This window comes from Anser brachyrhynchus, assembly GCF_964034855.1.
Source record: "Anser brachyrhynchus genome assembly, chromosome: 11".
In the NCBI taxonomy this organism is placed as follows: Eukaryota; Metazoa; Chordata; class Aves; order Anseriformes; family Anatidae; genus Anser; species Anser brachyrhynchus.
Window position 1 is genome coordinate 4,034,574 of NC_137706.1, and position 14,684 is coordinate 4,049,257.

The 14,684-nt window shown below is 36.4% G+C and overlaps 1 protein-coding gene across 16 annotated transcripts in view; it reads left to right on the forward strand.

Annotated features, from left to right (window-relative positions):
• The window catches only part of TCF12 (transcription factor 12), a 164,076-nt gene that overhangs the window by 47,969 nt on the left and 101,423 nt on the right, over positions 1 to 14,684 (forward strand). For 13 of the 16 annotated variants that reach the window (XM_080551795.1, XM_080551780.1, XM_080551778.1 and 10 more), the window contains 3 exons: positions 867 to 940; positions 3,834 to 3,902; positions 14,581 to 14,683. In XM_080551795.1, the coding sequence (XP_080407921.1) occupies positions 867 to 940; positions 3,834 to 3,902; positions 14,581 to 14,683 (246 nt within the window). Of the gene's footprint in view, positions 1 to 840; positions 941 to 3,833; positions 3,903 to 6,887; positions 6,950 to 14,580; position 14,684 lie in introns of all 16 variants that reach the window. The other 3 variants (XM_080551784.1, XM_080551785.1, XM_080551781.1) reach the window with 2 other exon arrangements.

Here is a 14,684-nt window from a genome sequence, read left to right on the forward strand (position 1 = left end):
TACTAGAACAGTGATCTTATGCTGTGTGAATGAATTTACTGTAGGAATACTATGGCAATTAGTTGTTTTGGAATGTGGTTTAAAAGATAGTTTAGCCAGTTAACTTTGAATAGAAAGTAATTGAAGCAAGTGCTGGCAACAGTATTGTTGGCTAGATAATACACAGGATATATATTCTGATGCTGATTTTAAAGCTCTCCCTATTTTTTTCTTCCCTTTTCTCTTTTGAGCTGTAACGTTGATTTGCATAAAGAGAACTGATTCTAAAAGAACCGTTACAGAATTAAAAAAGATTCCTGTTTTAGAAGAGTAGACATCATGAGTCTTTGTGGTTTTTCTTTTTTTGTTAGGCAATTGAAATATAAAGCACTCTGTCTTACCTTTTTCTCCCTTATGCTAAAATATCTTGCATATAATGTAAAGACCAAATAGGGGAAATAATTTCACAGGTTTTACAATACTCAAGTAAGACATGAGAGCAAAGAGTAGATAACAAGTGTACATTTCACAGTATGTACTACAATATTCTGTGCTAAAGATGCAGGATAAATCATGCTGTGCAAAAAGCCAGGTTAATGTGGCTGAGCTTGTTTTGTTACTTGGGTTAACTTCTTACAGGTTATGTAGGGCTGGCACTGCAGATCTGCAGATCTTAACTTTTTCTGCTCCTGTTTTCAGCAGCTGCAGGTGTCTAAATGAGTAGGTTGCTTTGTAGCCAGCTTCGTTATCAAGGAAATTGTTCATGTTAAATATTGCTTTTAGAAATACTATGTTAAGAGATGGAATTTGCTTTCAGGTTACATCAGAGAACATCGCTGACTTTGCTATCTCTTATTATAGGTTTGTGCTTTTCTTTTTATCGTTAGGTATGGATGAGCGAACAGGTGCCACATCATGGGGAACAAGTGGTCAGCCAAGTCCTTCATATGAATCTTCAAGGGTAAGGTTCCCACATTATATTTGATAATAAAAGTTCATGAGAACGTACAGAGAAAATCAGCAGGTGATCTGGCAATGCTTTTAAGGGTAAGCTCCTTTAAAAAGGCTAGCATCTTTTCAGAGATTCTAATGACTTTGAAATGCTGCAATAGCAATTCAGATTTCTAAGGCTAAAAGATTTGTATGTTTAGTATTTATGAAAATAAACCATGCATATCTGTATACTTGAATGATGAACACACGTTTTATTTACTGTATTGTCAGAAAATGAAAATAGAAGTCAAGTTACTTGTTCAGGAGCAGAGATGTATTGGCAAAGTATACGGAGCTCTAACCTTTCCATTGACATTACCCAGTTAAAGTATGTGCTGCGTTATGGTGTTGGAGAGAAGCTTCACTTTTTAAATGGCTTTCTTCTGTTCCTGTTGTAGCTTCATCCACCCCACATATTGATCCCAAGTTTTTTGGTAGTATCTTGTATCTGACAAAAATACTGTCTTTTTAAAACCCAACTCAGTGGTCAAAAGCAAGCTTTTCCTGTAGTAAATCACATTACCTTTAATCTACTCAGTTTTCTTTTTATGAATACGTACTCCCTAAAGAGCCAGTGAGCTAAGTACCTAATGAATTAATAGAAACGCACAGCATAATAGTTAACCCTGATCTAAATAATCTGTTCTGAATTCAGTAGTGTCGACCCAGAGAGCTGTTAGCAGCTTTTTCCTGCTGTGGAATGTAGTGGGTGGGCTACAATGTCTTGTCCAGGTAGATATTGCTAAAACCTGCATCTGACTTTGGAGGAGAACATTATAAAGACTCACTATGAAGTCTTATTTTTCCCCGTTGATCTTCAGTAAATAAGCTACAGTAAATGGATGGAAAAAAAAAATCGGGTTGCAGAAGTATTTCTGTGCAATGTAGAAATCAGGTATCCTTAAAAACATCCTGCATTCCTGAGGCAGGAAGCCCAGCCTTCAGATGCGTTTTCTTCGTTTGCAATGGAATCTTATTATACAGTTTTTACTATTTGGTATTCTTACTGTAAGTGTTTAGTGTATTGGCACTCATGAAATTGCTGATCAACATTAATCAGTAATGAGTCAAGCTGACCTAACTGGAATTTGAGTTATGATTCAAGTTCACAACTAGGAAATTAATGCACTGTCCAAAAATAAAAAAAAGACCAGAAATCATATTTAAAGTTGGTAAAAAAAAAAAAAAAAAAAAAAGGCAGGTGTTGGTGCTTTAATAGAGGTATGCCAGAAGCTAGAATCATAGGAAGAGGTTAATACTGTTTGCTTCTATCATTAAAAACAGTAAAACAATTGTCAATGTAAACTTGTCTTGATCCCTGTGGAAGGATTCAGGAAAAAAAAAAAGTTAAATTTTTGTACTTGTCATGTATCTGCCTACTCCCACCAATTATAACTTTGGACTTAAAATAATTTATATAAAAAAAAAAACACCTCTCAGCAAGCAGTTATTGCTTGTTGTTGAAAGTGAAGTAATCCTGCTCAATAAAAAAGGCTTTGTTTCTTAAACTGTTCTTGTACTTGTAATGTTGAGGTGGTAATGTTTCTTTCACTTCATTAGGGGATTTTTCTTTTTTAATCTTAAAGACAACAAAAATCCTGTGTGGGGAAAAAGTGCTGAATTTAATGACAGACTCGTGTACATTGAATATTTTTACAGATGTTTTTCTCTACACTACCTTTCTTTTCAGAAAGCTTGCTAAATTATATAAACTTAAGGGCAAGCCTTAGGTTAGCGTGGAACATGATGCTAGTCTGTCCATGAATTTCTTCATGGAATGACCATATCTGTGAGCTGTTGCCAGCTGTTGAGCTGGTATGGCAGTGGCTCCTGGCAGATCAGAGATCAGTTGGTGGGCAACGGTAGGTTTAGATTTTCCTGTGGGCCCTGTATGGTTGGTTGTCTTAGGAGGCTTGTTTTTGAAAGACTGCAAAAAATCTCCATCTCCTTGGTTTTATGGAGTATATCATCTTCAAACACAGAGTAATAATAAGGAGGGTGTGTCCCACAGGGTTGGAATAGATTTTTTGCAGAATTGGTGTGAAAAGGATATCCGAAGGAATTGAGAGGGTTTGGCCAATGTGTTCAGATCTTTGTCTGGGTTTTCAGTACACCTAGAAACTAGATAATGGGACAGGAAAAGCAAACTTTCTGTAGCGCCCTGCATGAAACAATAAAGAATGGTTGTCCGGGATGTCATTTAAATAACAACTTTGTTTTAAAGAAAAATTGAATTCCTCTTAAAGGAAAACACTATTCTTGTGTTTTCCCCCAGAAGGTCATGAACAATAGAAATGTATGTTGTCTGGATATAGGATTTGTAATGGCAAAGAGGTACAAATCAATTCATTCCATGGCCAGGTTTGTCTGGAGGGAAAAAAAAAAAGTAGAACACAGGAAATTGTCTTTTGCATTGAAATCACAGGAAAAGCACCAGACTTCATTTATGAGTCTAAACCAAGTTTGCGTGCATATGTTTTGGGTAAGATTTATTGTCTTTTATTTCTTAGTTTTCTTTCAAATGCTAAGGCTCTCGATGACACTTCTTTAGAATTTTGAATATGGGTAACTTCTGGCTACTACTTCATACTCTCATCAGAATAGATAAAAATGAGTGCGGGGGTCTGTATTGGAGGAATATAGATCATCAGAGTTTCTCAGTCAGCCGGGCAAGTGATGTGCTTTACATTTTATGTTCCTACGTTATGTCTTCTGATGATTAACATTTAGTATTCAAAAAAAGTCAAAAGTATCTTACTAATATGTTTGGCTTTAATGCTTCAGAATCCAGTGCTTTCTCATAATTTCAGTATAGAATGGTAATCTTGTCGTAATTGTTCTTACGACTTCCTTGTTTACAGGAAAATGGCAGTCTTCATGGAAAAAGCTCAGACCTTTCCACGGACATAGAAAAGTTAAAACCACAAGAGGTACCAATTTCTCTTTTTTATATTGTGTGTATGGTGGCTTGTTTATTTATTTATTTTAAATCTGCCTGCAGCTGACTACTGGAGTTTTTCCCTTAGAAGTCACAGTACAGCGACGGAATTGTTTAATAGTTTAAGTCATTGGAAAAATACTGGCTGGAATTTCCAGAGGCACGTAATAGATTGGGAATTTAATGGTAGTTAAATGCGTACCTGTTACAGGATCATTAAGTAAGATGGTGGAAGACTGGGTAAAGGGAGATCTTCCTCTGATCTCCTTTCTCCCCTCCTGCTGAAGGTCTGTTTGTATCTAGTAGGAATGCTTAAGGAAAGAGTATAAATGCAGGGCAGTTATTTTGCCACCTTTACTGATGTACAGTCCTGGTGAAGCCCAGCACCTAGGGATTTAGGAGACTTTCTGGACAGAGCCAATCTTTTGGACGTTGTTCTTATAGCTACTGGTGGACTTGTTCTCTAAGAGTTGTGAATTTTTTTGACCGTGATTATAGTTTTGGCAAAAATAACAAACATTCTGTGGCAAAAATACTGATGTTTGTGTGCTGACCAGTGATTTAACTGATTTCTACCGTGTTCCTGTGTTTTGATGAGTGGTGATGAATTGTTACTTACATACCTCATTTTTTTTTTGTTTTCATGAACATCTTAGTTCTACATGCCAGTCTTATGTGTCTCCTCCACCAAACTGAGCAATCATAATCTACTGGTCTCTCATACTGTAACTTTACCTAGCTTCTGGTTAGTTCTTGGTACCATTCTCTGAATTTTTCTGCGTGTTCTGCATAACTTAGAATTGGGTTGATTACTGCTGCATGTGCTAGTCAAGATGAGGGTATGCTGTCAGTTTCTGCATGACATAATGATGCTTCCATTCTCTGTTCTTTTCTTACTTGTTCCTAAGTCTTGCGCTTTTTGATTGTCACTGGGCTCTGAAGTGACATTGTTTCAAAAACTATATAGAACAACAAGATTTTTTCCTTATACTCTGCAATAGTTCCCACCTTGTTCTGTTACAATTATTTCTTTAAGCACGTTTCTCATGTTTCTTTTGTCTTTACACCAAATATTATTTGCTATTTCATTGCCAATTTTGTAGAGAACTTGCTTTGTAATTCTGCGCTAATATTTAGTTAGGATGCTTTAAAACATTTTTTGTGATCAACAAATTTTACCATCTGTTTACCCAGTCTTCTCTATTTATTCATGCAGCTGTTGAAGAATGTTGATCTGAATACAGCTTTTTTGGGGAAATGGGGAAAACACATTGGTAACTTCCTTTCACTATGAAAACTGGGCAATATTCCTGTGCTTGAGATGGGGTGTTTTGTCTTTTAATCTATTGATCAGTAATAAATTCACAAAAATCCTTCTCACATCCCATAACAGTTTAGTTTACTTGACTTGGAAAAGTTGGAAAGTCTGAGAATCACTGCAGACTTGAGAAAACCTTATATAATAGCCTTGTTTTTCATTGCCTAATAACGTTAAATATCCTAGCACTGAAGGATTAGTGGGTATTTGCGTACTTAGAATTGGCTGTGATGATCTTAAATTTGTGAAAAGGTATGAATTAGTGACATCTGTGTGCGAAATCTCTTGCATAGACCGAATGTTTTGCTAGAAGAATGAACCACTTGAAAATATATCTATAGTGGAAAATAAAAAGTAGGAAAGCTTTATTTTTAGAGGAATAATTCAGGGAAGCTAATTAGCAGGTCAGTAGAATTCTACGAAATGCTGATGTCTGCTTTAATCTTGAATGAATGTAATGAAGTCCATTTACAATACCATGTCAAATTTTCCATCAATTGGGGTGTTTTTTTTTCTTCCGACTATTCAGTCTTGATTTTACCTTGATCTGGGCAACTGTGGCGGTTTTTGGATTGCTATCTTTTGATTAATGTATGTAAGTCTCTCCCTTATCTGAGCGATGTAGAGCTAGAGATTTTTGCATGTGTTCATAATCCCTTGCATTAGAAGGGTAGCTGTCTCTTAGCATATGTTGCAGAGAATTGTAAAGCTGCTTTTTAAAACCTTGCTCTACTGAGCTCTTCGAAGCCAATTCAGAGGTACTGAAGCAAGTAGCAGTGTTATTGTTACATGATAATGTCTTGCCCTATAGCTTTTGAAAATTTTGTCTTCCTGGTGTGAGATACCTCGTAACTTCTAGCTTTTCCACTTTGTCTGGGAGTTGCCATTCATTTGCATAATCTAGCAACAAGTTGGTATAATTTTTTTTTTGATAAATATAGTCTTTTAATTAAGTTTTTCTTTCATTGTAGCATGGTTAATAGTGGCTTTTATTTTGTGAATAATGACGCTCTGGGATTTTCTTTCATATTTTTGATTTTGTTATAACACTCCTTGTAAAATGAAAAAAGGAGCAAGGTTTTCATCTCTTTAAATTGCTCTCTCCAAAAAAGGAAAATACATAAAATAAATTAAAAAAAAAGTAAAGACATTTCCTTGTTGGATATTTCTTCATTTTTTTTCTAATACATACATATGTAGTAATTTTAACTTTTTTTATAAATAAATCAGCAGAGATATTTTTGTTGCAAAATTTCTACCCTGGGTGCTTTAAGTATTTTCCAGCGTTTATATTGCAATAAAAGCTGTAAATGTACATTTTGACCTGTTTTAGCATAAAATCAAGTTTCAGCACTGAGTATACAGTTTATTCTCCTCTCCTTTTCAGTTGTGTAACACTTTTGTATATCTATTTGAAGTCAGAGTTGAACCATTCAAGGTACCACTGCTAGACATAGACAATATTGTAGCACCAGTCAACAGGTTATGCCCTCTATGTATGTAAAAGACTTAGATATACATTGGAGCCTAAAATATTATATGCCCATTCTATTCTTTTTACACCCCACACCAGTAGTACTTTTAATTTGCAAAGAAGTCAAAAAAAATAGTTGTGAGATAGCAGGTTTTGAAATAGTATTTTATACCTCTTAATCTCAGGTACATTACAAGAAAGGAAGCTGTTAAATAGCAAAACAAGACAAGAGGGACACAGAAATACAGTAAGTGTTATCAAGTCTGTTGTATTTGTGTCCTTTTTGTCCTCTGGTTTCTTTTTGGTATTTTTATTTTTTTGTTGTTGTTGTTGGGGGAGGGAGGTCGTTGGTGGTTCTGCTGATTATTTGCTTTTCCTGATGTATTCTATAAGTAAGCAGATGATACAGTGTGAAACCAAAGCCTAAATTAAATATCCCGTATTTAGTGCACAGGATGTTTCCACAAATGCAGCTTATGTTGTAATTTAACTTATGGGCAGCTCTATTTAAAACAGGTTCCAGAATTTTAAGCGCACTCTCTAGATAGGTTTCTTAAGTATTATCTTCAAGCTTTTTACTGTTAGTATGTTGGCCTTACTTATGTTATTTTATTTCCTGATTTGTAGTTTAGATAAGAGCAAAAAAAATCTGTTTTCAGTCATAAGTTGTTATTGTAGAAGTGTTTTTTTTAATTTTTATTGCATCTCCCTATTATATTGAAATTAGTGTTGGAATATGATTTCAAATTAGCTTTCTGTGTGGCCAAGGAAATGTCTTATTGCATGTTGTGTTGATATTTGTCTCACAAGAATTCAGAGAGGTGTAATTGGCCATTTGGTTTAGTTGTTTAAAATCAGATTCGTTATTCGCTATGTTAATTTCCTGGAAATGGATTTAGAACTGGAGAAAATGCTGATTATTGGAAAATAGATCCCTTGTTCAGTGTGTTGTGTTCAGTCACAAATTCCGCGTGTTCACAGAGAAGTTTCTTCACTCTGGCCCATAGAATTGTGAAACATGAAGTGCAGTTGCGGTTGCAGCATCCATGTTAATAGTCTACATGTAAATAGCTTGATCAAGTTTTAAGATTTGTTCTTGTAGAGTTGATTGCAACTTCTGCATTTTCAGACTCGGTTAATACAATTTGCGTAATTTTATTGTAATTAAAAAAATGAAAGACTGAATTCTTAAAATGCGTTAGAAATTTCCCATGTATGTTTGGGAATACATACCTTGCGTTCTCTTGCTATAGCTTGCCTTGTTCTTAGGTGGATACTTGGTAAAATGGTATGGATCACCTATGGAAACAATGTTGTTCTGAACTAATAGCTTGCTGCAAGACTGTTAGAGGTTTAAGTTGAGCTGCCTCATAACCTGTGGTAATGTGATGTTTCTTGGTGCTCAGTTGAGATGTATGAACACAGTGCAGGTGATTCTCGAGGCTAAAAGGAGAGGGGGCACACTGCTCTCAGAAACTGATTCTGATATAATTGATTGGTGGTCTTACAGGTACTACAAGGTATGGCAGTAGGTTCCATTAATTAAAACACTACTCATGAAACTGATATTATTGTTTGTAACTCAGTTTTTGGTGAACCTGAATGAAAATTTAAACCACCATATAGTATACCATCATAAGGATAATATAAATTGAAACTCTCTTGTAGTGGGTACCTGTTATGGTATAAGAATTTATTAAGAATTCTTACACTTCCAGGGTGAGTTCCAACTTTTCTGGATCCTTGAAGCACTCCTTTCAGAGAACAGTTTTTTTTTTTTTGCTTTTACTCTCCTTTGGATTTATTTTTAACTTACTTTCTTTTTTGTAAGGTTCATTCTTAGCTGTGTGTTCACAGCTAATTCATAGCAGACTCAGCAAGGTTTTGGCTCTGTAGTCTTTCCTCTAGGAGCCACTGACAAATACGTAGATTTGATGACTGAAAATGCTCTTTCCAAAAGTTTGTTTATTTCTATAAACCTACATGATCTCATAGACCATAACCTTTCAAAGTAGGTAGGACACATTGGTATGTCTTCCAAAAGCTGTTTATCTCGTTTTCTGTCAGTGATCACAACCACAAAGCTCACAGGTTCAGTCTGTCTGTCTGTCTCTTGCTGTCTCAACATCTCTGTAACACCCCGTCCCTTTTTCCCCCTAATGTATTTTTTTTTTTGCTTTAGTTTATTTTAGAACTCTCAAATCAGTTGGAAGAGCAGATAACCCAAACTAAAGTGGATTTCAGCAGTAATCTGCTGTTCATTTACATATTATACATTCAGGTAGCTTCTCTTGGATTGATGGGATAGCAGAGTTTAGCTTGGAAGGAACCTCAAAGTTCATAGATTTTAAATGATTAATGTTTGTTAGCTAAGGTCCGCCAAAGTAAGGAATCAGAAGCAGTATTCATTAAACTTAATCTTATAGTCTGTATCCAAGTCAAACTGTGAAGTTAACCATTCCTTTTAGTGGAATTTTAAGTATCCTAACTTTAGTGGAGATAATTGATCTGTATTGTAAGTTGCTAAATTGCAAATATTCACTTACTGATCTAGCAGCTTGCTTATGAGCTACAACTGGGTCTGATCTTTGGCTTGTTCCCAGGTACAGGCACGTGCATTGGAGAGAGGTGTTGAGGATAAGGGAAGAAGAACAAATTAAGTCTGTTTTCTCTAGTATAGTGGACTTGAGCAAAATAAAAGGCTGTGCAGTACTTACAGTACAGGAATAAATTATTTAAGGAAGTCATAAATGCATAGGAAAATCATGTTGTTATGATGCCTAAAAGCTACCATGAAGTTACAGTGCCTCCTTCATTTTTCAAAGAAAAACTGTGAAATAAAAATAGGATGTTGTGCATTACTTAAAAAAAAAAAAAAAGTATGTCTATACATAAATATATGTTAAAAAGTAGTTATATAAATAAACAAGCCCACAACATGAGTTAGTGTCAGGAGTGTGGTTTTGCTTACGCATGGACAAACCGTGGTGTGACTTCAGACAATAATTATTAAAGGAGAGTAGTTTTTTGTTTCTGAGGTAGAAGGAAAAGGGAGAGGATGAATCTGTGTCTGCGTTCTTCTTTTCCAAGCAGATTGAAGTTAGTTGTTTTTGTGCCTTGTGTAAACGAACACGAATTGTCTTTTAGCAATGCTTTAGCAATTTTAACTGTTTTTCCTACATCTCTAATCATGAAGTACTGACCTTATTGAAGTTGGTAACGAGGCAGAGACTCATTGTGTTGGTGTTACTTATGGGTTACTGGGATAAACATGCCTGGTATGGAATGTTGTTTCTTTGTTGTTGGTTTGTTTCCATTTCCTCTTTCAGGATTACTAGAACAGTTAATTCTATAAGATAATTTTCAGGTGTCTCGTATACTATTACATATGATTTTTGTAAATAGTCTCAGATTTTTAGTTGGTGTAGCTGTACTAGCACCTATGTAGATGGAAAACGCTCTTGGTAACAGCCAAAGCCTAAATCACTTGAGGAATCTTACTTAGAAAATGTGGGAATGAAAAGTGTTACAACTGATTATATTATTTTTGTTTTAATTGATAGAGTTCATTTACTGGAATGATTAGAGAACTTCACTTTAATCCAATGAAACGTGAAAAATGAATAAAATGTTAGAGCGTTCAACCTTGAGAGTGCCTACACTCTGCAATTAAATTGCAGCACTAATTAGTAATAGTCCTCCAGCTGCATTTCATGCCAGGCATTATTAGTTTATGATACTTGTTGCTTTTGTTTGCAGACATACCTGATTTTTGCCTTTCTGAATGCAGACATACAGTGAGACTGAAGTTTGGGAGAGGCAAACAGGCATTTTGCAACAGCCAAAATGAACAGTCTCAGTGTTAGAAAATGCTGTAAGGGAACAGTTAGCATTAGTTTCCATTAGGACTATAATAAAACAAAAGTTCTGTCTTCCTTTGTAAAGGGTAAAGCTGTCTTGGGTATTACTTGTGTAACAAGTTGGAACAAACAATATGGTTTGGAGTTTACAGCTATGGCACACAAACAGTTTTACTCCAAACCAGTTTTCTTTGTGTAGGTAGAAAAACGCCCTATCTGAGCTATTTGCTGTCCCTTTGGAATAGTGTGGTCATAAAAGAAAATAAACTGTCTAACAAGTCTATTTTGCATACTTTTCACTAGCTATTTGCTAAATACTCAAACCATGCCCTCTGATGCATGCTAATCCTTCGGTAAGCTTGCTGGGGAATGAAGGTGGCAGAAATCAGTGTGTGTACTGGGAATGGAAAGCTGCCCTCCAGCTTTTCTATGTCAAACCTGCCTCACAGCTAATGGGAGGTAGCAGGAAGGCCACCTATGGTCCAAAAGATGGTATCACCAACCTGCTCGAGGAGAGTGAGGGCAGAGTATAGATCATTGAATAGTGCTTCCCAGAGGGAGAAGAGCTTTTGGCATAACTAGTTAGCTCCTATTTATGATTGAAGCTTGTATCAGTCAAACTGTGATCAACTGAGTCCCCTTCTGGAGGCAGGTACAATAATCTTCAAAATTGCCATGTACTGGAATTTCTTTCCTGCCTCAGAAAGAGAGGATGAAGTGGAAACACCCTAAGCTATCCTTTTTCACATTTGGGGAGTATATATTACTGAGTGATTGTTTTTTTATTATTGTTTTAAAACCATAATTCACATAATAAGTCACTGCACCAAGCCTTTTGGAATTTATGAAGCGTTTGGACTGTGCACTTAGTCACATGGTCTAAAATTTTGGGTAGACCTGTGTGGTGCCAGGAGTTGGACTCGATGATCCTTATGGGTCCCTTCCAACTCGGGATATTCTATGGTTCTGTAAGTTGAAAAGAGGGCTCTGGTGTAGGTTTACATACTCCCTCTACCCCACCACCTGTTGCCTTTGCCATGACGGTTCCATTCAGTTGCCAGTTGCACGGTGTTTTCTCTGTAATTTAGTCATACAGGTGGGATGTACCTTTTAATAAATCACTGTCTTCTGTTGCTATAGCAGATGGACTTTTTAAAGCTCTCAACTGCATTTTTCTTTTAAGCAGTAAATATATTTTCAGTTTGCGCTATCATATTTCCCAAACCTTTAAGCTCCGATTGTACTACTAAAAGCTTCCAGTAGCTTTTTTAGAAGCTATTGGAACCCTCAAAAAACTCTCATCTCTGGTTGACTAAAGTTCTTTCCAGTAGAACTTTATGCTATTCATTATGTAAGTTAACAGTACAGATGTAAAAGCAAGAAATGGTATCAGGAATGCAGTTTTATTTGAAGCACAGCTTGAATGTGAAGAATGCTATGAAATAACTCTAATTTAAATCATTGTCCTTAGCACTGTTCTCATTGGCTTCATTTGCTTTTGTGAAGTGGAACAGAAGTTTGGTAAATCAAAACTGTGTGTGTTTGTGATTATTTTGTATTCCTGTGGGTGGGTTATATGTGGGAATCAAGGCAGGATTTCTAGTCCCAGCCAAAAAACTGCTGCTTGAGCTGATACTTTGTAACTCATAATGAAGACTCTGAGGAACTGGTGTCAAGGATGGTGGCCAAGTTCAGACCTCTGTATGTAGGTCCACCGTAGGAGGCGGAGAAGAGGTTACACTTAGCATGAGTGTACATTTTGCAATGCATAACACAGACTGAAAACCTATTCTATCTATAGTGCTTGCATGTGTGTTAGTAATTTTTTTTCCTCATATAGTAAATGTTCCAGTGTTTTCTGTGGCTTTTAGTGTTACGAAGGACATCTTAGAGCTTTTTTCAGGCGGATAAAGTAGTTGATTTGTCCACTGGTGTAGAAATACAGCTTGGACGCTTTGATAATTTTACACAAGTGCGTTCTGGGGAACGGAGAAGGTGTATGAAAACAGTGTGCTGTGAAGGGTTGTTTGAAGGAAGTCTGATGGTAGGAGGGTGAGCATTCTGTTCTCTCATCCACCCAGTTCTCGAATCCCAATATTTTTGAGGGGAATGAGAGAATGTACAATATGAATTTAGGGAAGAGCGTTATTAATCCTGTGCATTAGGTTGAGTGTGTTGCATGATGTGTAACCGTGTGTGAAATGAGTCTTACTCTTGTAATATATTCAGTAGTTTAAATATTTATTTTGTAAATAAAGATCTCCTGAAGACTTAGGTCTCTGGGGCTCATCTAGGCACTGCTTCACGAATGCTTGAGATACAGATTCTTTTACCCCTCACTAATACTGTCCTTCTTAGTTTGTTGGGTTTTCTTTTTTTGGGGGTGTGTGTGTATGTTTTGTTTTCTAAATAAAGTTCTCTGTTTGCACCCTTTTGTTCCTTTATTCAGCAGGTTCAATTTCTTTTTTGTTTCCTTTCAACTTAAAATCAACGCCATGTGGTGACCTTAGCTAGGAGCCACTCCATCTCCCCATTTCCTAGGCAGCTGCTGCTACACGCTGCCCGTCTGACAGACGGGGCTAGGTCGTGCTTACCAGAGGACACCCTTGTGGTCATAACCAAGTTGTAAATGTCACTAAGGCTGTTCGTGAATGCCTATCACTTGTGTATCACTGATTCTGAAGTAGATAAAGTCAGCCAAAGATTCATTTGGGAGCTGGGACTCCCAGAAGATTACTTTTAAAGCAGAATAGTGGGAAGAGTTGTGACACGCATCCGTAAGCAGTTGGTGATGATTTGACAGTTATTTAGCCCTCAGTTACTAGCCCTTTGGTTGAACTGACAGCACGCCTGCAAAGATAGTGAGGCCTGTTTCAGCCCCATTAATGTTGTCTTGAATGGGAGCCTGCGGTCTGAAAAAATGATAAATGTTCAGTGATTGATGATTTTATAGTCCCGGGGGACTTGGGATGGCTTCTAGTAGCTGTGAGCCTGAGCAATTTCCCCCTGTCCCTTAATTAGGCCCCAGCTTTGAATTTCTCTCTAGATTTTAGTCTAAAGAGGCTTAAAGAAATGAATTATCAGGAATTGTAAGCTAAGGTTTACAAAATGTGGTTCAAAACTTCGGTTACAAAGGAGGTGCAATTTTCAGTGCTAAGTCTGTCAGGTTTTGATATGGTATAAGTGATTCAGTGCACATCTGAGCAGTCTTGAGTGGCAAATACCATATTCATGCCTTTATACACAAAAGCTGAAAGCATTTTGAACTGTACAAAAGAAACTTTAAGTAATTGGTTTAATTAGATAATATGCATGTCCTTGTGCTTCTGTGTTTTCTATCTGTCTCTTCTGCCAGTGTTTCCAGACTGCCTAAGGGTCATTCCAGCCTTTTAAGTTGGCTATCTCAATATTAGAAAAGTGCAAAACAGTGTTTCAGTTTGAATGCTGCCTTGAAAATTAGATGGCAAAATTATTTGATCAGTATTTGAAAGTAAACCTGTTGTCAGTGAGCTGTGCTCTTTAGTAACGTGATAGTGTTAAAATGTGTATTAATCTGAAACTATGGAATTTCTATGCATTTGCACCAACGTTTTTTCCTAACATCAGTGAGTCATTTTGAACTTCTTACTGTGGTGTTTTGTTAATGCAAACAAACATTTTAAAAAAGGAAAATCAGTTGTGACTTCTTCAGACCAATTTTACTCTCAGAATGATTAGTGACTTAAATCTAGGAGGATTCATACATCAATATATCTCAATATTATTCTATTTTTGGGAATACTTTCTATGAGGACACAGCTTGCTAAGAAATGGTGATTTATTTTTGATGGAGAGAACGAAAAGAGGGATAGAAAGTAAAATGTGGGCAGAGTGATTTCTGAGCGATAGACCTCAAAGCCAACTTTTGTGATGAATGACCAATTGTGACTCTGCACATTTAATTAGGGAAGTGTCATTACACTCAATTAGCAGGGCTGCCAAATAATCTGTTTAATACTCTGGTCTTTTTTTCCTCTAGGGTTTTGCAGACAGTCCTCATTACAGTGATCACTTGAATGACAGTCGATTAGGGCCCCATGAAGGATTGTCCCCGACACCTTTCATGAACTCAAATCTGATGGG